Raw genomic sequence first — 23420 nt, 5'->3', positions numbered from 1 at the left:
GGTTCTCCAGCTGCCCCGAGGCAGGGAGAGACTGCAGAGAGTGGTCGAGACGGCTCAAAGGATTAACGGAGGCCCCCTCCGCTCCCCGAGAGACATCGACGCGTCCCGCTGCCTCGGCAGAGCTGAGGGGACCACAAGAGACAGCACCCATCCAGCACATCACCGGTTGGACCTGCTGCCCTCCGGCAGGCGCTACAGGTCCATCAGAACCAGAACCAACAGACTTAGAAACAGCTTACTTCCACAAGTATTCACTGCGCTGAACACAAAGGGCACTGACGCACACACACACGCACACACACATAAGGACAATGTGCAATAATTGCACAACACTGTACATATCATCTATTTATTTTTATGCGTACATTGCACTGCTACCTTGTAGTTCATTGTTCGTTGTATACTGTACAATGACATTAAAAGGATATTCTATTATATTCTATTCAACCCCAACCAAATAGAATAGAATAGAATAGAACCCATGGTCCCATCGCCGGGGCACATTGCGTTAGGGTGCCCCAAAGTGTTTGACTGTATTCTCCTCGTTCATACAACAGATGTAAACTAGCCTCTTAGGCTGCGTTCACATCTAGCGTTTTTTTAAATCTGCCAGCGCTTGTTTTACATTATATTCCTATGGAGCAGAGCGTTTCTGGAAAAAATCACGGCCGCTTTTTTAAACGCCTCTGCCAGCGTTTTTTTCTGCCATACGGAGCGTTGAAAAAAGTTCAACTTTCAGGAAGAAAGCGGCCGACGTCAGGCGTCTTTTGGGCAACTGACCAATCACAAGCGGAACATTGACACTTCGTCACGAAGGAAACTCTCAACTGTCAAAACAAGAAACAATGGCAGACAAATCACTCGGGAAAGTGCCGGTGGAGCGATTAATAGTTTTAATTACAGAACATGTCGAGATCTACAACATGTCTAATGGGCTCTAGCCTGGATAGGTAGTAGGCGAGTAACGTCGGGTCTAGAATGGATTCGTTGCTAGGCGATAGTAAAAAACGCTCTCGGCGCTTTTAGGGCCAAAAACGCTGCCAGCTTTTCTTTTTGTTGAAAAAACGGTAGGCTCAACTTTTCCCTATTACAAAAAACGCTAGATGTGAACGTGGCCTTAGGCAAACTCTGGCTCACTTACAGTTGGACTGTTGAGTAGTGTGCAATGTCCCTGGAAAAAAAAAAAAAAAAAAGGATGTAGAAGCTGTTCCCTTCCTCAGATTGTGTAGATTGAACAGCCAAGTGCAATGAGTGTACGCTGGTGTAGAAACACAACAGACAGCCCTACCTCGACCTCACCCTACCTCAACCAAATCCAATCCAACTGTGAAGGAAAGTGATAATGGAAATGTCAAAATATCAGAGTACACCTCATAAGTTGTGGGATGGATTCCTCCACCAAGGCGATAAGCATATTCCTGTCCGGACTTTCTTTCATTCAATCATTGATCCCTCATCACGCCACTGCTTTCTTTCTCTCTCTTGCTCTTTCTTTTCTTTTCTTTCTTTCTGTCCTCTCTCCCGATCTTCATTTCGTCCCCCCTAGCTTCGAGGAACAGATAGGGTCTGGTGCAAACGATCTCTTTGTTCACCATGCCTCAGGTCGAGGTTGTTGCAGAAAACAGCTGAGACAAGCAAACTGGAGCGGCCTATGGTTTATTCCCCCTAAACCATATAAGGGGTCCACCTCCTCCTCCCCCCCCTCCTAGCCTGGATTCTCAGGTCGACTCCCAGGCCTTTGTTAGGCTCCAACACACATACCCAGACACACACACTCACACACACAGATATAAAAACACACACACGCACAAACAAACGCAAACACGGACAGACACATAGACAAACATACACACAAACATAGAGAGGCACACACACATTGATACACCCATGCGCACACACGAGTGGAGGAATGTTCACGTTAGTTATGGTACTGGGTGTGTCCAAGTCAGCTAGGGTAATGGTGTTCATGTTAATTAAGGTAACAGGGTTCATGTTGGATATGGTAACAGTGCTTATGTTAACATAATACATGATATAATGGAGTTAGGGTTAACCCTAACCTTAACTTCAGCAGCATAGTGAGTCTGTTTTGCTAACATTTGTGAGTAAAGCGAGTTTGTGTTTGTTTGTGTGTGTATTTTTCACACATGCAAACATCATCATCCCTTGGGGAAAACAGTGTTTTTATCAAACCTACAAAATCCCTTCCATTTACCTCCAGGGTCCCACGTCTCCTTAGGTGACTATAACACAGCGGGTATGCCTGGCCTGGGATCACCCTAGTGCCTTTGTTGACTGTGGGGTTAACCGGCAGAGCTTACCGGACTGACTGGGACACCCTGGGGAGCTTATCAGGGTTAACGGTGGATCGATAGGCCCTAAGAGAGTGATTTAACAGAGTAGCCTACTTAAACCCTGTCGCCACTCCAGTGTTAAATCTCAGGCTCAGGGGGAAGATCTTTTCATGGGTTTTATGAGGAAGTGTTCATTAGTGAAGTTATTCTGCGCGTACCCCTTGACAGAACCTCAAAGGCCCTTTTGTTCTCTGGGTCGGACCGCTGGATTACCACGCCTTTCGTGATACCCTATTTTCTGTCAATAAACCTGTTTTCTCCATGTTGGTGCAGTCTACAGGGTGTGCATTTGCACAATTTATAGACATATGGATGTGAGAACGTGTGTTAATACATAAACATGTCTGTCAGATCGGGTATGAAGAGTCGAGTAACCAGGGTGTCAAGGCATAAGTGAGATCAGTGTGGATATTGTACATATTTTCAATGTGGTTCTGTATTTTGCTTAGATTTCGAGGAGAAAACATTGAAAACTCAAAGACATAGAAATTGATAATTTTTGTTTAATGAAAAAAAACAAAATGGTAATGAATCCATTAAACAACCAAGGAAATAAAGAGACATGTTGTCGGATTCTCAGAGCAGAGCTCGTATGTACAGCGTATTGCACTAGAAAAACAAAATCAGAAAATTATAAAAAATACATCCCCTTTTTTTCCTCCCTTTCTCTCCAAACCTGTTGTCTTTAACGATGTTGCGGAAAATAACCTCACCCACGCAGAGCAGCCTCGGAGAGCTCACAGCCAATGTTTGTAAAAAAAAAAATCAAAAACTGCTACATTTTGGACTGGGCCTCACTTCATCGGACGCGTGCGGGTGAATTCGGCGAGACCGCTCTGGACGTTGGGGTGTTATGATCCGACGCGAAGGCAGGATGAGCCGCCGTGAAGGCAGGAGACCTGTCCCCACAACGGTCCTCCGACGCAACATAGTGCATCAAAGTCAACCATAAAAACCTCCGTCGCAAGGGTCGATGAGTTACTGCATTTGTGCGTTTCGTTTTTGTTTGCGTTTATTTATTTTTTCGTTCTTTCGAAAATGACATTACATTCAGAATCTTTAAGATGCAGACCTCAGTGGAATGTAGGGTTTGCGTTATTCTCCGTGTACATCGATTTAAAGAACATCCCATGAAATGAGAGTGAGGATGACAGCAGGATTTGCCCAAACGAAGAAAAAGCAGTAAAAAACCTTTTAGAAATGCCACCACATTTGACAAAGCAATAGGCCTATTTATATAAAAAAAAGAATGAAATCGTGTTTTGTCATGAGTATTTTCCTCTTTTTACAAAAAGATTTTTTTTTTTTGTTGTTCTCAGTAAATAAAACCAGAGCCGTGTTGTACAAATTTCAGGTAGAAAAACACCAAATCACAGCACTTGGACAGAAAAGATGCACTTCTTGAATTAAAAAAATAATAAAAAGAAAAGAAAACGAATGAGGAAAATTGATATTCAAGACACTGAAGATTGAACCATTTGAATAAATTCTTCCCTTGAGGCAGAGTGTTCGGGGTCGGTTGCGATTAATAAAAAACAGACTCAGAGTACAAAACTTCTGGCCTATCATGCAACCCACCGGTTAATACTGGGCACCGTGGTAGTTCCTTCCTCCTTCACAATGTAAACTAGCAGTCCTACTAGATCCAGAGACGGATAAAGCAGAGGCCTAGACAAAACTAGGTCAATCCAGCATAATACAGATCTTAAAAAGAGATGTTGCAGTCTAGAGGGAATGGGAAGGGAAGTTCTGCGCGAGAGTAGAAACCGACACCTAAAATAAACAGCCGTGTCTTATTTGTCTGTTGTCGTCGTCGTCATGTTGCCGTCTTTTTATTTTACAGTGCAGATAAGACTGCGAACAGTCGTTTGCGGGCGTGTGTGTGCAAAGGTTGGACATGTGTGCGCGTGAGCAGATCTGAGGGAAAAAACACATTTGGTTGTTTTGTTATGTCGTTCCGTCGATGTTGTTTTCACAGTGGGCCCAAAAAACACACAGTACCATTTGTGCCTTCGCAGTTCACTCGTTATTTGTCCTACTCTGTGTGGTGTGTCAAGCAAAAAAATGGAAATAAAACGGAACCGTGAGCAGCAATCATCTGCTTCTACGTCGGCCATCTTGATGCTGAGCACGGGTGGTCATGTGACGGGTCATGTGATGGCTCTGTCGCTCACAAGGCACATGTTGTACGTTTGATTGTCTGGTGGTCATGTGATTCTCGTTAGGATTCGCACTGCCTGTGAGAGGAACGCGTAATGCTCATGGCATAAGTCCAGCCTCCGGGACCAATCCAAACGCCGACACACACGCACACGCACACGCACACACACACACACACACACACACACACACACACACACACACACACACACACACACACACACACACACACAACCAAGACGCAAGCAAACGTTGAGAAAAAAAAGATCCCAACCCTTGTTGTTCAGTCCACGTCGAGATATCATCTGTACAGTAGTATTAGTACGAGTAGTAGTAGTACGAGTAGTAGTAGTAGTAGTACTGGGCAAATATACAAAAAATAAATTAAAATAAATTACTTTTTAAGGAACATAATACGAAAATAAAAAACGTTGAAGAGGGAGGCTGAGTAGCTCAGTCTGAATTTTGTGGATAGCGTGAAGTGTGAGTGAGCATGGAAAAGAGAGAGAGCGAGTCACAACTAATCACTCAGTCTTGACTCGATATCGGCTCACTGGATGAAATAAAAAAAAAAACAGCTTCAGCTAATTATTTCATACAAAAGCTTTAATGACAATCGTTTTTGCGATTGTTCTAGGTCAATTTTGAGGGACGAATTGTATAATCAATGTGTTGTGTGGCTCTGGGAAGTACAAGTTGTCAAAGACTCGAGGACCGAAACAGTGTACCAGGCCCATGTTAAACACACACTGACCTTCATCAACTCCCTGAAGAAAACATTACAAAGAAAAAGTAAATCCATCAGTGTCTTCAAAACAAATTCACGATATTCATTTACAAAATGTGGAAAATTGTACATCTTCTGACAAAACCGTTTTAAATGTCATCGTTTCAAATCCTTATTTACCTAAACATTTTTTAAAAGGAACCAATATTCAAATAAAAACAGTGGGCTGTGGTGTTGAAAGGGAAAGAGGGTGAAAAGTCGTGTGAAAAAACGTTCTGAAATGAGTCAAACTCAACGTATGTCTTTAACTGGAAGTGGTGGTGAACAAACGGAGACTTTAAAACCTAAAACGTTTCCGGTGGTGCTTTCTGATAACCAAACATCTAATTTCCCCTATTTCTCTCCAATGTATTCTATGTAAATATATTTAACAAGGACATTGAAGTCATTATGTAACACAGTGGTTTAAGGTTATAGAATATAGATAATTATATTTGAGGACAGAGGGCCAGACCTCCGCTTTCAAATGTACTCTGATGCATACCAATCTGATTGTGAGAGGAATGGAGATCTCTACGGGTGAATGCATGTCGCTGCCTTAAGTATTGCTCTCTATTAAATCTCTAATAAACATCTTTATCGCTTTGACTAACCAAGCTCTAACGTAGCACAGACAAATAGAAGGACACATGGATTAAGACCGGGCCGCTGGGAGGGCGATTGTCGTTCCAACCAGAGAAAGAAAGAAGCTGTTACGAGCTAGAGAAAACGGTGATGTCAATGTGTCAAACGCTTTCATTCTTTGTCTCTTATTTGGCTGTCTGATTGTTTCACAGTTCCCTGATGGTAATCTCACATTTGAGGCTTGATTGAGATTTGTGTGCTTGTCATTTGGCTTCAAAACGATGTTACGATTTTGTACAACAAGCAAGAAGCAAACACTCACAACGGACCCCCTTGCAAAAAGGTGTTCTTTACCGGGGGGCTTTCGATACCCAGATTCGTGGTCTTCCAAGGGGCTGGAGAGTGAACGGGATTGGAAGTAGATCAACGTCAAAGTTTTTGTGTCCAAGTTTTTCATTTTGTCGAAGTGAATTTCATCCTCTTAAATATATCCTGTTGTTTAAAAAAATCGAAAACCTTTGGAGTCAATCGGATTAAGTTATTGAGGCCGCTTTCAAAAAATCATGAATCGTGAGTCAATGAATCGTCTTTGCCTGTCGTGGACAGACGTCTAAAAACCGTAACACCTTAATAAAAACGTATCATCGTCTTTCTGAACCTGCCACCGTAGGTAGGGGCGGGGCGAAGGTGAAAATGTCGTTGTGATCCTCGCCGAGATTCGCAGCTGACGGCGGCCAGGCAAAAACATCCAGCCCCAATCTCGACTGCGTCCCTACCAAGACGGCCTTCGTCCGCGCGGAGAAAGGGAGTGTGTGTTCGGTGGTGAGAGAAAATAAGGCATTCCCTGGGCAGAGGATGGAGGTTCGTCTGGACTAGAAACACCAAATACATTTTTTTTTACAGCATTTCACTGTACAAAATAGGTCATCTTACAAATATTTCGAAAATATCTCTTCAAACACAATGGCTTCTTTTTGGATAGGTGGGAGAAAAAAAATCTGGAAAAAGGAAAAAATGAAAAACGTGTGGATCGGCCCTCCGTCCAGCGGTGGCCATCTTTAGGGTCCCCTCCGCGCCCTGCTCTGTTGCGTCTTCGTCCGTCAAACAAAGGGTGAACCCCCGAACTACAGTGCCATCATAAGAGTCTGCTCCCTTTTTCTGAGGAGGGTAACGTGTGGGGGGTAGGGGGGGGTCGTAGAGGAGGGCCCGCCATGGACCCCTCGGTTTGTCGGGCAGCGGGTGGTGGATTGTTGGGGGGGGTGGGGGTGGGGGTTGGGGGTGGGGGCGCTTCATCTGGGCTCCGCCCTCGGCGGGACCATGGCTTCTCGGGGGAACAGCAGGCCCAGCAGGGCGGCAGCGAGACGCATCCACACCGGCAGAGCCTCCCTGAGACGCCTCTGTGGGGAGGAACACAGAAACAGGGGGGGGGGGGGGGGGGTCAGACCACCGTGTAGAGAACCACACTTTACACACTACGGTCACGCCGCCACACCATCAGGGGGGGCTCTGCTGCCGGATAAAAGAAAAGGTTATTTGTAACTCTGTCCCACAGTAGTATATCCATCCGTAGTATAGAGTCTCTCCCCACCTTTAAAACCTCCCGTTTATTTTTTAAATGTGTTTTGTTTTAACTATGTTTGCCCTTTTTAAATTGTTTGCTTGTCTTAACTCTAAGGCGGCCCTTGAGAGTTTTGAAAGGCGCCCTGAAATAAAATGCATTGTTATTATTTGTAACATATCGATAATGTGCCGGTGAGGGGGCTATTTGATCGAGGATGTCTACAGGTAGACTGTGAACCAAGAACCTTCAGACCGGGGGAGTCACAGGCAGCTATACGGCGAGTCTATTTATTACCCAAGAGCAGTCAGCTGACTGCCTGGCTGTCAGCTGACTGCCTGGCTGTCAGCTGACTGCCTGGCACTGACACTGATACTGCCGGTATCTGCCCACATCTGTAAGAACATCTGTGCTTCCTGATCGCCTCGTGCTGCGCTGATCTGCGGTGAAGCCGCTCGTGTTTTCCGGCGCATGGGGACCAACTCGTGCTTCAGCCTCGCGCTGCACTGCATTCTGGAGATTCTGAGTCTAACTTTAGTTATGGTGGTGCCGTCAGTTTACCTGCGGGATCGCTGTTTTTCTTGTAACCTCGCGTGTGACCACACAGAAACTCCCCGGCCCGCGTCAGATCAACAACGTCGACAGATGAGGCGATCTGAAGCTACTCGGCGAGGATTCGGCTGCACCCCGACTCTGATCCATGGACAGAATTCACACTTTTTATAATCAATTAATTACGTTTACAAGCCCAGGTGTGCCTACACTGAACCGCTGAGAGAAAAGCCACAACTTTCTGTTGCAAAGTCGGCCATATCTTGCAGTGTTGCAATTAGCTCCTCTCATTAACAAGGCCAGTAGCAGACAGCAAGAGCACTAGAGTTGTGTTACAGCAGAGGTGTGCAGATCACACCGTGAATAGGACAGCAAATGCATCACACTTGATTGATAAGCAATCCTAAGAAAGACAGACTCCAACGACTTCTTTACCCCTCCTCAGCACTAACAAAACCTCTTTAATCTCCTCCACCCCCATCCCTTTCATTTTTGGGAGCTGTCCCTCTTATCTCTCCGAGACAAGTATGTGTGGACTCCTCAAAAAAAACCTCAAAGCGTTGAGCTTTCAATGAAAGCTGGCCCCATTTCATCACGTCTTCCCGTGCTCGTTATTGCCGAGGCAGTTGGATAATTATCCCAAAACACAGCGATGTAACCTGACATGGAGAGGAGGAGCATCTCTCTCTCTCTCTCTCTCTCTCTCTCTCTCTCTCTCTCTCTCTCTCTCTCTCTCTCTCTCTCTCTCTCTCTCTCTCTCTCTCTCTCTCTCTCTCTCTCTCTCTCTCTCTCTCTCTCTCTCTCTCTCTCTCTCTCTCTCTCTCTCTCTCTCTCTCTCTCTCTCTCTGCGTCGACGGCGCATTTTGAACCGCCGGCAGACACAGGAGCGGCCCAGATCCTTCCTTTCAGTCCCTCTCTCTCCCCCCGATTCTCTCTCTCTATCCCTCCCCCTTCTGTCTTTCTCCCCCCCTTCAATTGATCTCCTCCACCCTTCTTTCTGTATTTGTCTCTCCTCCCACCTTTCTCTCGCTCTTTCTCTGACTTCCCTTCTCTCCCCGTTCTCTCTATCTCCCCCACCCTTCCTCCCTCTCCTCCCCCTCCCTCTCCCCCAACCCCTCTCCCTGTCCCCTCTGATCTCTCTGTTTGAGCAGAGCCCACCACACCCTCCCCATCGTTGCACCGGGTTGCATAAGCAATAAAACCGTCTTATTTATTTCATTTTTTACTTCCTTCTGATCCCGGGGCTGTACCCTGCTCCCCCGAGCAAGCCAGTCCCCCCCCCCGCCCCCTGCTCCAGCTTCCCCCCCCCCCCCCCCCCACTGCCTGGCGGTAAAGTGACTGCCGCGGGCCATGGTGATGCGGCGCTATAATGCTAAGCGGAGCTAAACTGATCCGAACCGGCAACCGCTAAACGCCGCCTAATTTGTCCTTAATTGCCTTTGCTCTGTGGCGCGGTGGTGTTTGGATAGTAGACTGTCTGGCGCCCCCTGGAGGCCTTACAGCTCCCGGATGGAGAGTCAGCGTCCTGGGCTTTCGTTTCAGCATAATTTAGCAGAATTGGTTGGAGAATTGAAAAAATGTGGGCCACCAGGTGTATAGCTGGGCCCGTGGGCACGTGGGCTAGGGTTAGTGTGCGTGCGCTGAGGAGACTGGTGTTTCTGGGGGGGGGGGGAGGATAAAATCGACTGTTTCTTGAGAAATTCTCTGAGACGGTGGCGTGATGAAGCGCGTCACCGTCTAGGCCTGTTTCTCTTTTTTTGATTCACGCTGAGCGGTGAAGGCGTACCACGAGGCCGTGGCAGAAGAAAGCTGAAGCAGTGACAGCGAGACGACGCACCGACGCACAAGAGGAACTCGAATTAGAAACGCAAACACATTACTAAATCTATCGCCCCAATGCAGCGCTCATCTGAAGAAACAATGCAGGATAAACAATCTCAAGTGCTTCAAAGATCAAAAGAGGATATTTTGCACTTTTGCAACCTGTCTGTCAAACACAAAGAAAAGTGTGTATAGGTGGATGGGGGGTATTGTGTGTGTGCCTGCATGTGCGTGTTCAAACAGCATGCACGCAGCAAGCCAGACAGACAGAGTTGTGGTTATCTTGTGTTATTGCCTACGCCATGAGACTGAGACATTGAGTCATGATCTATTTTGAGACGGGCTCAAACCACCTTGCTATAAGTTGACCGCCCTTTGAGTCTCTTTCACTGTTCCTTTCTAATCTCTCCTTTCTTTTACCTAACAGGGTCCATGTAACCTGTGGAGAAACTTATCAACAAACTGCACCTATTAGTCCCCCTTCAGGGCAGACACACACAGACACACGAGCACACACAGAGAGAGAGAGAGAGAGAGAGAGAGAGAGAGAGAGAGAGAGAGAGAGAGAGAGAGAGAGAGAGAGAGAGAGAGAGAGAGAGAGAGAGAGAGAGAGAGAGAGAGAGAGAGAGAGAGAGAGAGAGAGAGAGAGAGAGAGAGACAGACACACACACACACACACACACACACACACACACACACACACACACAGAGAGACACACACACACACACACACACACACACACACACACACACACACACACACGCACACACACAAACAAGCACACACACGTTCACCTACACAAACACGTACACCCCTCCCCTCCCCCCCAAAAAATACACACACACACACACACACGTACACCAACAGAGACAGCGGTCCTGATAAGAGGAACAGATATGGGTGATTGAAGGAGCGTTTACAGGTGAGTGGCTGGTTGCTCGGAAATTACTCAGTTGACACGCGTCCCCTTAGTGTAAACAAGGTGATGACTCACGGCCCCGCAGACAACTGGAAAAATAAGCGTTCACTGTTCGTAAACACTCATGATACGGGGAGATTAAGAGGTGGAGATGAGTGGATTAATCGTTTCTTTAAGTCTATAAAGTGTCCGGTCAACATGACAAATTACAATATCCCCAAGTTATAGATTATTTAATTAAAAGTCTTAAATTCAATGGTTTTGTCGGACAGGCTGTCGAAAAACATACCAACTTGAAACTGAGAAAAACATACAAATAGTTGCTTTCCTGAAACGATACGAAAGTACATTCAATTCAATATCACTTGACTCCTGAGTAAAACGACGATTTCAAATCCGACCCATTGATTCATTGGACAACAACAACCGATAAAATTGATTGGATTTTCACTTTGACCCTCGATTTGTTTTACTGTAATGGGATGAGCTGTGTGCCGTGCGATGGTCTCCACTGGGGATTACATCAAACATAAATGATGTCGGCACTCCCATGCCAAGGCCCTTCAGGGCCCATCACAGCGGATTATGAGCAGCTTCTACTAGAGCACCCTGCCCTGGGACGACCCCGGCTCCCCTTCCTCTGTCGCGACCGTGCTCCGGTAGGAACCGTTCTGCTCTGGCCTTGATAGAACCAGGAGGACCGACCCTCGAACAGCGACAATGTTGAATAACGTCCTGTTTTACTTCCCTGTCTTTTTAAATGGAAAGAAAAAATAAGGCATTTAATTTGCTCTCCGTTACCCATGATACACCTGGACCCATATCTCCCTAAAACAGCTGAGGATGGGGAATTACATTTTTCTCGAGCATCAAGGGCCATCAAAGACCCTCCTCCTTGGGCAAGGGCTTTGCCAGAGTCGAGATAGATAGCTGCGAGCGCTTGTTTCCTTGACTTTGTTTAGGATCGAATTGTAATTGTCTATCTTTTTCAGTGATGCTACATTAGGTTTGGCGCGGTCGGGTTCATGTCACCCAATAATAGGTGACACATCAACTGAATGCGGGTTATCACGTTGACGAGCTACGGAGATGTACTGGGCCCCTTTGTCCTAATTGCTGCGTCAGTGTTCAGTCGACGCAGACATGGTTAAACACTGGGCACAAACAATAGCTGCAGGCACCACAAAAATACCTCACGGACAAATACAAACAAACACAAGCGTTGCACACACACGCACAAACACAGAACCTGGGCCGCAACGATAACATCGGCTTTGTGAGGCGAAATGCAGCTCTTCGATGCAGATATTAAGGTTTATGATTACAAATAAAATCTTTCAAATGATTGCAGATTTGTTCGATAAGAAATATGTAATTTGATAAAATTGTATAACTTTGACACAGCCATGAATCGACCTCAACATTTAATCTTTATCTGCAGTGATTTGCTCGTTGTCTTAACGCGTACAGCCTGTGCCGCAAACTAATACACTTCGACGACTCTTTCACAATAAAAGCCCCTCGGTGTGACCCAAGGATCGGGGAGACTCACCAGCTCAGTGTGGTCTTGGTTGAACTTGTCCCCTATCTGCCGCAGTTTGCGCCCGATCTCCACCTCAACGCTCACCGCCGCGCGCGCCAATGAGCCGCGATTCCCCTCGCCTCCGCCCTCTTCGTCCTGCTCCTGCCGCTCCCGGGGGTCCCCCCCCTCGTCCAGGCGGGCGGGCCGCTCCCCCCGGTCGTCCATGGGGTGAGGAGCGGGTGAGGAGGCGACGGGACCGGAGCGGTTTCCTGCGTGGAACACGGCCGAAGAGGGAACAACAGGTTGGAACGGGTTGCAGGGCTGGAGTGGTGGGTGGTGGCGGCGGCGCTTGAGGTCCTGCCCATGAGGTTCTGGAACGCACACCCCCCCGATTCCCAGCTGCACAGACACTGGAGGCACCTCCCTTCTACTTCCTTCTCAACACACACACACGCACGTGCACGCGCGCGCGCACGCACGCACGCACGCACGCACGCACGCACGCACGCACGCACGCACGCCCGCCCGCCCGCACGCACGCACGCACGCACGCACGCACGCACGCACGCACGCACGCACGCACGCACGCACGCCAGACGCACGCACGCACGCACGCAGGTTCCTCTACTGTATTCTGTCTAAGTATTTTGTGTTTTATAAGAAAAAGTACCCGGGCTACCGGGCTGGTTACCAAAGAGTCAAAACAAATACATTTTACGATGCTTCTAGAAAATGAGAGGCCATAGCGGAAAATCCCTGACACCCCGGACATCTCATTTCATAAGCGTTCCTGTTTTTCCGGTATTGTGACCTCCACACATTTGTTACTTTATCACCCAACACGCGGTGGACGAGCCTGTCTGTCACCGGCACCGTGCCACCCTAACAGGTTCCCTCAGACGTGCGGTAAATACATGACATGGAAACGAGAGTGAGAGAGTGAGAGTGAGAGTGAGAGTGAGAGAGAGAGAGAGAGAGAGAGAGAGAGAGAGAGAGAGAGAGAGAGAGAGAGAGAGAGAGAGAGAGAGAGAGAGAATGAGAACTGTGAGCACTGAAAGAGAACTGAAAACGAGACCGAAAATGAAAAATACGACGGCACGCGGGGGGGGGGCTGACACAGCACGAGAGTGGTTGACAAACAGAGAAGGAGTGTCCCAGAGTCCTCCCTAGGTGAGAGCCCCACGGCTCAGCCGTGGGGCCTCAAAGCATGTGCTTCTGAAGCCATAGAATGACGAGGGGGAGAACAAAGATAACTATTATCAACACCAGCGTCCTTATCGACCACCAAACCCTCTTTATGAGTGTACAGCGCGGCCTGTTCCTCCACCTCAACAACGCAGGCTGACGTCCTTTAAAACCCAACGCGAGCTGCCCAAGGGGGGAGACGTGTGTTCATCAGTGAACATGCATGGTTTGAGTGAGGCCCCACTGTTAGGTTAGGTACTGCAGGGGTTAAAACGGACGGGCAGTGTGGCTGACTCGGGTGAACCGGGACAATGTCTATCTCTCCACTGGCATCAACAAACGTCCCCTTACTTAAGGGCTCCAATTCGATTACGCAGGAGCCGTGACACACTGATTGGATTAAGGGTCCCAGAAATGCGAATCCAATTGATGCATTCAAAGAAGAAAAATGATTGATTAGGTGTGTGCGTCAGCTCTACCAAAAATAAGACGCACTTTCACAATAACAAATGTGTTGACCAAAAGATAGTGGAGGATAGCAGGCAGTGGTTTTGGGACTCCTGGCCAAAACATTCTGGGCACGGACCCTGAAGTCCGGAGTCCACATGCAGTCTTCCGTGATGAAGATGCCTCTAACCCTTTACATACCAACCATTACAAGCTCCTTAGTGACATATCTAGAAAATCTAGAAACAGAAAAAAGGGGTCACTTTGGACAGACGCCTCCCCTAAAAGACTATATGGTATTAAACAAGGCTATAAAGGCCTGTTTTTCATCCTATAAGTCAATTTGCCCCCCTTGGGCAGCTCTCGTTGGGTTTTAAAGGACGTCAGCCTGCGTTGTTGAGGTGGAGGAACAGGCCGCGCTGTACACTCATAAAGAGGGTTTGGTGGTCGATAAGGACGCTGGTGTTGATAATAGTTATCTTTGTTCTCCCCCTCGTAATTCTAGGGCTTCAGAAGCACATGCTTTGAGGCCCCACGGCTGTGCCGTGGGACTCGCACCTAGGAAGGACTCTGGGACACTCTGTCTCTGTCAACTGCTCTCGTGCTGTGTCAGCCCTGTGTGCCGTTCCTCTCTCGTTTTCGGTTTCGTTTTCGGTTTCCCTTACCCCAAAAAGTTTCCGCTCGCTCAGCCCTGTGTGTCGTTCCTCTCTCGTTTTCGGTTTCGTTTTTCGGTTTTCCTTACCCCAAAAAGTTCTCTCTCTCTCTCTCTCTCTCTCTCTCTCTCTCTCTCTCTCTCTCTCTCTCTCTCTCTCTCTCTCTCTCTCTCTCTCTCTCTCTCTCTCTCTCTCTCTCTCTCTCTCTCTCTCTCTCTCTCTCTCTCTCTCTCTCTCTCTCTCTCTCTCTCTCTCTCTCTCTCCCGAGCCCTTACCGTGTGAGAGTGCAAGAGGCTGTGAGCCGCCACAGGGCTGAGCGTTGTGTTCGAGGCCCAGGGGTGCGTCCACGCGGCGGGGCAGAGAGGGCGCGGGGGCGTAAGGTGGGTGCTGTGCGGACGCCTCGTCCGTCCCGTCCGTCTTGAAGTTCCCATTGGGCAGGGCTCCCCAGTGCGGAGAGGTGATAGGCTGCGACGACATGTCCTCCTCCTCATCGTCCATACGACGCCACAGCGGTCGTACACCTGAGGAGGCCAAGCCACACACACACACACACAACAGCACGTACACACACACACACACAGACAGACACGCAGACACACAAGCACGGACGCACACGCACGCATGCGCACACACCCACATGCGCACACAAGCCCGCACGCACACACAGACACAAACACAAAAAAAGATCATGAGTTTCCCTTGAAAACAACTGTGTGTGTTTGCCAGCGTGTGTGTGGTTTTAGTGCTCCCGTGCAAGTTAGCGTAAGCCTTGGCGCCAGGTAAACCCTCCCCGAGACACGCCCGAGACCCGTACCAAAGTGGATCTCCACCCGGCGTCGGAGCGCCTTGTTTGGTTTGAGTCAACAAGACGTCTGCGGTCAGCCGGGCCCCAACCGTCAAAGATACGAGTCCGGGGTACGGGTTGTTTGGTTTCAATATCAGTCACCACCTCTTACAGATTTAACACAATGCCCAGGATTCAACACCTGGCCAGAATTCATAGACAACAGCGAATATAAAGAAAAATAGATTGAGTGCAAACTTTAGAAAGGTTACGATTAATGAATGCATGCCTCGGGACATAAGCTAGACAAGCTATTTTAGTAACATAACTCCATCTCCTCCACAAACACCACCACCGTCGCCAAACAATGTCACGGAATTTCAAGGCATGCCACCCTCCCTGTTGGGTGCCACGATCCGTCACCCTCCTTCCCGCTGGCTGGGGGCGCTACCCCCCCCCGCTGCTAAACACTGATCCGCTATGAGGCAGAAACGTGTGAGAGAGAGCCAGGAGCCCTCACGCCCCCCATCACAACAACAACAAACACCACAGCCATCCCAACCAGCACCACCTTCTCTGCTACCTCTTTCTCCACCACCAACTCCAACCCCATCACAACAACTACCACCTTCTCTACCTCCACCCCCCCCCCCCCCCCCACCTTCTTCACCTCCTCCACCACTATAAAAATTTGCCTGTTAAGACTGTAATGGTGATTAAGGGCTATACAAATACAATTTAATTGATTGAACCACAACACCAACTTTCTCCTCCACCACCTCCACCCCCATGAAAACCACCACCGCATTCTCCACCCCCAAAGAGGCTCCTCTGATTCACCTCAACATCAAACACTGTTAGTTTGCCAGCCCGGTGTAACGAACCGTGAGATCAAAACGAGTCACTCCTTCCCTCCTGCCATCACTGTGTTTCTAAGTGTGCTATTCTGCAAAACAACTCAACCGGGAACCTGAACTCCTGATTCTCGCTCAACTCCCTCTCTCCTAATCACGATACATGCATCTTATAGATAAAGTCTGCGGTCCACGCATATTCAACTTATGTAAACAAGTACTTGATGACAGCTAGGTTTTCAATACAGACGTCTGACTTGATGACAGGAAGGTTTTCACTACAGACGTCTGACTTGATGACAGCAAGGTTTTCACTACAGACGTCTGACTTGATGACAGCAAGGTTTTCCCTACGGACTCTATCAAGCGTTGTACATTGTTGACCGCAGAGAAAGCACTGAAGAAGAAAAAGACAACAACTCTTCATGAGCTTTCAACCTCAAATATTCCCCCTTGCGGTCTTCCTCACTTGACACATGGTCGGGTACCGGAGACTGAAGGTGATAGTGTCAGGGAGTCATACCATATTCCTATGGACTATATATATTTCATATTGATATATCATTAATAATTAACAATCATTACACATTTTCCAGAATTGGGCGTGGGTGACCCGGCACTGCTATACGTATTCAGGTTGTTCAAATAAAAGTAACTATAAATAAATAGGGCAGGGAGTGAACTTTGCACCCAAAACTGAATTGATCGATATGCACAGATACACGCTGCATCCAGCGAACCACGAGCAAGCACACTCACAAGTGAATGTGCTTTTATGTTGCGTGTCCCGCTCGGTCTTCAATTACAGCCGGCGGCCGGTAGAAAAGCTGGCAATGGAGGTATACCGCAGTGTCAGACACATAAAAACAAACATAGACAATAATGCGGGCTCGCACGCAGACGAACCCGCACGCACGAGCGAACACGCAGTGGCCCGGGGGTAGGAGCCGGGTTGGGAAACTGGCAGCCACCGCAGAGGCGGTCAGGGGATCAACATGCTTGGGGGTTGGCTCCCTCTACCGCGCCATCTGTGCACGCCGGGTACGGCTCAACCACCGTCACCCAACTAATCCCTGCCCGCCGTTATCGCCACACCGGGCCCTTTGCACGCGGACTCGGCGCACAGTACGGTGAAGACGAATGGACAGAAAATGTTTTATAATCGAGAAATCAAAAAATAACATAAAAAGACTAACCCAATTAGCGCATTTTTTTTCTTCGAATAAGTCAATTTTTGCCGACCATTTATTATTCTGTAGTTTGGGTCGATATTATTGGTGCATGACGTTGGAGGCGTATTTTGTTCACATTTTTGGTTCGATATTTCGATATAATTCGTGTAATGAGGTTTCCATTGAGCGCAGACGGGGCCCTTCATGAATAGCACGTTGCCCCCCGGATCATCGACTGTCCTCAAATACTCTCCCTGCAGCCTCCACACTACAACCTCGGAGCGCCAGCACATGGACAAACCCCCAGCGATCAGCCTTCTAACGAACACAATAGAAGGTGATTATGCGTCATCACCTGACTTGACAAGCATGGATTGTAAATAAATGTAAACAACAACTATTATAACCACAACAACGTGCAAAGCTCAGATCTCGGGTTTGCATAGACTACCCGGTGACACGGCAAACATGAGCCACCACCAAAAAACTGATTGATCAAATCGTGAAACGTTCCGTCAAATAAACACTTCCGACCGAGTCTCATTTGCACCAAAAGGTAACGGATCCGCAAACTGCTCTTATCATCTAAACTTTCTGAAATTTTCCTTGCTGTAACACGCCTGTAAAACATCAACAACCAACCCGGTCCACAGCTACGATTCGAACCGGAGAGGAACCGCTCTCCGGTACCCGAACAGCCCAGAAAGCACACAAACCCTGAAACGGGTAAACCAGTTGGACCGTCTATAAAAAACGTCCACGGAACCCGAAGTGAACCGACCCGAGGGCGCGAGGACCAGAGCCTCGTTGGGTGTCGATCGAGAGTTGTTATTGTTGTCATCGCCCGGTGCATCAGCCCTGCTGAGAACGCCGCCTTGCGCCATCAGCCCTGTACCGCGAAGAGAGTCTTTGCCCGGGCATGTCTGATCCACCACCCGCTCCCCATGACAACAACCACCGGGACCCGATCTGACGGAGACTCTCTTCGGGGCTTGTACACTTACCGCTTGCGAATGCGCAGTCCGCTATGGTCGGTGGTATGTTGACAACTTCTAGTTGCCTTGGCTTCTTTGAGATGTAAGAAATCGTGCGTGCTGGTATCCGTCAAACCATGAACGTCTATAGTCTCTCACACAACTGTTCTTTTACACTGGCAGGCGTATTTTCTTTTCCCCCTCAGCTGGCAGGGTAGGGTCGGCCCCGCCCACATGTCGGTCGGCCACGCCCATGTGTATTGAAAGCCCCGCCCACATTCTAGACCCTTGAAGCTCCAGGAAATTATTTATAGCAGTTATGCAAGACGTGCAAAGTGAGCAATCGCAACCGAACCTAATACCTAATTGTATGATAATGGGGCTAAAGGTGGTATTATCACATACAATACGTTTTAGTACCTGGGGTATTTTTCAAAATGTATTATTAAATTGTATTTAAATGTTTCCAAATTATTTGTTATTTTACATCACTGTATAAAATAGAAACCGTTTACCCTTTTACATTATTCAGTCATACTCGAGGTATAACTTGATTAAAAAACATCCTGAGAGATAAATGCCTTCGTTATTTTTGTGTGCGATATTCACAGTGTTTTTAGTGGCTTAAAATCCTCTGTTGCCGTTGAGAATAGGGGGCCGTCCTCCTCTGTAAAAGAAGAGGCCAATCAGACGGTTTGTTTTGGTCCCGCCTCCTACTGCGTGTATCTGGACACGTGGAGGAGGAAAAAAAAGAAAAAACCCCAGCTTTGACATGTGACTTTTTTTCACAGCCCAGCTCAGCTGATTGGGAGCCGCTGATAGACAGAGCGGTTGTATCCACGCAAAGAAGGATGGAGCCCAGATACTTCTCACAGTAGTACATTGTGTCCTAACAGAAATAGACACTTTATCACTTGCCGTTTTAACGATTTTGTCACTATTTAGACTACCAACCACGTTGCTAAAAGTACGTTTGCACGGCTGCAAAGACATTTAAAAAAAGAGGTTTGTGAATACATGTTTTACATAGGCTTTGCAAATTGGCTGCCTATTAATTAACATTATCGTTATCCATTAAAACAAATATGTCTGCATGCCATTCCTCCGGTTTGAGGATGAACTCCATTAACCCCATACAGGAAGTTGAGTTCTGTATCATAGCGTGATTACAGTACGAACACACGTGCGTCGCGTTCAGCTGGTCTCCTCCTTATCCAGCGCGTTAATACCCACTGACATCAACACATGACTGGTGACCCGTGTGAGGGATGCGGGTGGGGAGTGGGGGTGGTGGAGGGAAGGGCGAATGCGAATGATTGCATTACAATGTAGGACAACTCCCATACTAAATTTAACACGTTAGCATGTGAGACGGGGTTGCAGAGTACACTGCATCGGTGGGGAAGATCCAGGCTGCGGATGTATGTGTTTGTGTGTGTGTGTCTGTGTGTGTGTGTGTGTTCATTTGTGTGTTTGTGTATTAATCTGTGTATGTGTGTGAATGGGTGTTTGTGTATACATCTGTATACACAGTATGTGTGTGTATGTGTGCATATAGGTTTGTGCACATACGTATGTGTGTGTGTATTTGCATGTTTGTGTGCATGTGTTTGTGCATATGCTCGTGCGTGTGTGACTCATTCTTTCAGTTTCCCATTAGGAGAGAGAAAGAGGAAGACATGTTGCTGAGTGCTGGTTGTAGTGCATGTGGTGTAGCTGAAGATGTAGCTCGGTACAAAGCTAGCTGTGACGTAGCTGGCGACGTAGCTGGGGATGTAGCTGGGGACGGAGCTACAGATGTAGCTATGTCCCCAGCTACAGTCGTAGCCGGGGAAGTAGCTGTGGATGTAGCCGATGACGTAGCGGGGGATGTAGCAGGGGATGTAGCTGGGACGTAGCTGATGACGTAGCAGGGGACGTAGCAGGGGATGTAGCTAGGACGTAGCCGATGACGTAGCGGGGGATGTAGCTAGGACGTAGCCGATGACGTAGCGGGGGATGTAGCTTGGACGTAGCTGATGACGTAGCTGATGACGTAGCGGGGGATGTAGCAGGGGATGTAGCTGGGACGTAGCTGTGGATGTAGCTGATGACGTAGCGGGGGACGTAGCAGGGGATGTAGCTAGGACGTAGCTGTGGATGTAGCTGATGACGTAGCGGGGGACGTAGCAGGGGATGTAGCTAGGACGTAGCCGATGACGTAGCGGGGGATGTAGCTTGGACGTAGCTGATGACGTAGCTGATGACGTAGCGGGGGACGTAGCAGGGGATGTAGCTAGGACATAGCTGTGGACGTAGCCGATGACGTAGCTGGTGATGTAACTGAGGATGTAGCTGGTTTTGTAGCTGGGCATATAGCTGAGGATGTGACGGGGCATGTAGCATGGGATGTAGCATGGGATGTAGCTTGGGATGTAGCCGGGATGTGACAGGGGACGTAGCTGGGGACGTAGCAGGGGATGTGTGAACATCGCGGCCATGTCCTCAGCTTCTCACCTCGATTTCTCCAAACAGCTTTCATGACGAGGGTTCGCGTGAGACCAGAGCCACAGATCTGTGATATTGAGGCTGTTACTCCCCCCCCCCAACACACACACACACACACTTTGCAGAGTACACTGCATCGGTGGGGAAGATCCAGGCTGCGGATGTATGTGTTTGTGTGTGTGTGTCTGTGTGTGTGTGTTCATTTGTGTGTTTGTGTATTAATCTGTGTATGTGTGTGAATGGGTGTTTGTGTATACATCTGTATACACAGTATGTGTGTGTATGTGTGCATATAGGTTTGTGCACATACGTATGTGTGTATGTATTTGCATGTTTGTGTGCATGTGTTTGTGCATATGCTCGTGCGTGTGTGACTCATTCTTTCAGTTTCCCATTAGGAGAGAGAAAGAGGAAGACATGTTGCTGAGTGCTGGTTGTAGTGCATGTGGTGTAGCTGAAGATGTAGCTCGGTACAAAGCTAGCTGTGACGTAGCTGGCGACGTAGCTGGGGATGTAGCTGGGGACGGAGCTACAGATGTAGCTATGTCCCCAGCTACAGTCGTAGCCGGGGAAGTAGCTGTGGATGTAGCCGATGACGTAGCGGGGGATGTAGCAGGGGATGTAGCTGGGACGTAGCTGATGACGTAGCAGGGGACGTAGCAGGGGATGTAGCTAGGACGTAGCCGATGACGTAGCGGGGGATGTAGCTAGGACGTAGCCGATGACGTAGCGGGGGATGTAGCTTGGACGTAGCTGATGACGTAGCTGATGACGTAGCGGGGGATGTAGCAGGGGATGTAGCTGGGACGTAGCTGTGGATGTAGCTGATGACGTAGCGGGGGACGTAGCAGGGGATGTAGCTAGGACGTAGCTGTGGATGTAGCTGATGACGTAGCGGGGGACGTAGCAGGGGATGTAGCTAGGACGTAGCCGATGACGTAGCGGGGGATGTAGCTTGGACGTAGCTGATGACGTAGCTGATGACGTAGCGGGGGACGTAGCAGGGGATGTAGCTAGGACATAGCTGTGGACGTAGCCGATGACGTAGCTGGTGATGTAACTGAGGATGTAGCTGGTTTTGTAGCTGGGCATATAGCTGAGGATGTGACGGGGCATGTAGCATGGGATGTAGCATGGGATGTAGCTTGGGATGTAGCCGGGATGAGACAGGGGACGTAGCTGGGGACGTAGCAGGGGATGTGTGAACATCGCGGCCATGTCCTCAGCTTCTCACCTCGATTTCTCCAAACAGCTTTCATGACGAGGGTTCGCGTGAGACCAGAGCCACAGATCTGTGATATTGAGGCTGTTACTCCCCCCCCCCAACACACACACACACACACTCACACACTCCCCCCTCCCCCACCCACACTCTCGGGCCCCACCCAAGTTTTTCGTATGAAGAAAAAATCAGGTGATGATGTTTTTCGTTTTCGTTTTCATTCTGTCTCTCCCTCTCTCTCTCTCTCTCTCTCTCTGTCTCTCTCCTTTTTCATGACCACATTTGAACGTTTGTGTTTGTCTGTACGTGTGTGTGTGTGTGTATGTGTGTGCGTACTACACACATCATAATTCCCGCCTATCGTGGTCTGCTATTTTGAGTTCCTCCAGTCCCAGCCGCACCGTATTGGGAATAACGGTTAACGAGTGTGTTGTTAATAGGTCTGATTACAAACATCTAACTCTCTGTGTTCCAGTGTGAGACTCAGGCGTTTGGAGCTATGTTTTAGAGGACGGGATTAGTGCAAAATTAATGAGTCGAAGATGTGCCTCATTTGGGAAAACAAACAAAGCGAACCGCCCACAACCAGTTCATTATTTTTTTAAGTCATTCTTCCTTCTCGGAAAAATACACAAATTATTGATAAGGCATTTTAACGAGTGTGAGGGTATGCAAGAGGTTGGAATATTCCCAGAAAGTACTTCTATCTGGTAATTTGCTTATCTGGTACCACTGACTACAATAAGGTATAATTTCTTCAATCTATTCCATATAATTGATTGAAGAAAGGGGGTTACCATTACATTAAGGGTCCCCCTTTTGGGAAGACTATTCAAGTCAGCTGCACAGTTCACAAAGTGCAGAGTCAATGTCTTAACGGCATGAAAGCCCCGAATCGTGCGCTCTCATACAGGGTTCTAGTTGGCTGTGGTGGGGTTCTTTGAACTCAGCTGTTTTGTCACACAGAGGTGTAAAGCGTCATTTAATGTTGGCAATGAACTCAGAACAAGTCAGATTCAGAGTTCCACCAATGTCAGGGAGAAGACATTCTCTCTCATTCATTTTTCTTTCTTCTGCTAGTTATTTTCCTTCTTTGCACCGTGCCACAACACAGGGAGACAGCCGAATGTGTTATACACTTCTAACTGATCAACTAGGAGCCAGTCTAACTTTTGTGGCATTTTTTCTCATTTGAGACAACCAACTTTTCCCTTTTGGTCTGCTGGATTTCCCAGAGCATCCCGATCTCATGGTCGTTCCGTCTAATTACTCACCGGAAGCTGTCTGAAAGGTGTGTGTGTGTGTGTGTGTGTGCGTGTGCGTGTCCGTGAGTTTCGTCCTCAGAAATAAATGGGGATTCCATGTGACAGATTGCCGAGTCCTCCACGATTGAAACGTATGGTG

General features: G+C 48.1%; 1 protein-coding gene across 3 annotated transcripts in view; it reads right to left on the bottom strand.

The window, feature by feature from the left end:
* Positions 1–2839: 2839 nt before the first annotated feature.
* LOC115534167 (uncharacterized) overlaps positions 2840–23420 on the bottom strand; it is a 33439-nt gene continuing 12858 nt past the window's right edge. Inside the window, exons 1-4 of one of the 3 annotated variants that reach the window (XM_030344911.1) lie at positions 18338–18500; positions 14799–15044; positions 12269–12507; positions 2840–7262 (exon numbers count right to left, since the gene is read on the bottom strand). In XM_030344911.1, coding sequence (XP_030200771.1) covers positions 7155–7262; positions 12269–12507; positions 14799–15021 — 570 coding nt within the window. In that variant the 5' untranslated portion in view covers positions 15022–15044; positions 18338–18500 and the 3' untranslated portion in view covers positions 2840–7154. Of the gene's footprint in view, positions 7263–12268; positions 12508–14798; positions 15045–15337; positions 15945–18337; positions 18501–23420 lie in introns of those variants that run through there. The other 2 variants (XM_030344913.1, XM_030344910.1) reach the window with 2 other exon arrangements.

This window comes from Gadus morhua, chromosome 21 (assembly GCF_902167405.1).
Source record: "Gadus morhua chromosome 21, gadMor3.0, whole genome shotgun sequence".
NCBI classification, from domain to species: domain Eukaryota; kingdom Metazoa; phylum Chordata; class Actinopteri; order Gadiformes; family Gadidae; genus Gadus; species Gadus morhua.
This window is presented reverse-complemented; position numbering and strand designations above follow the sequence as displayed.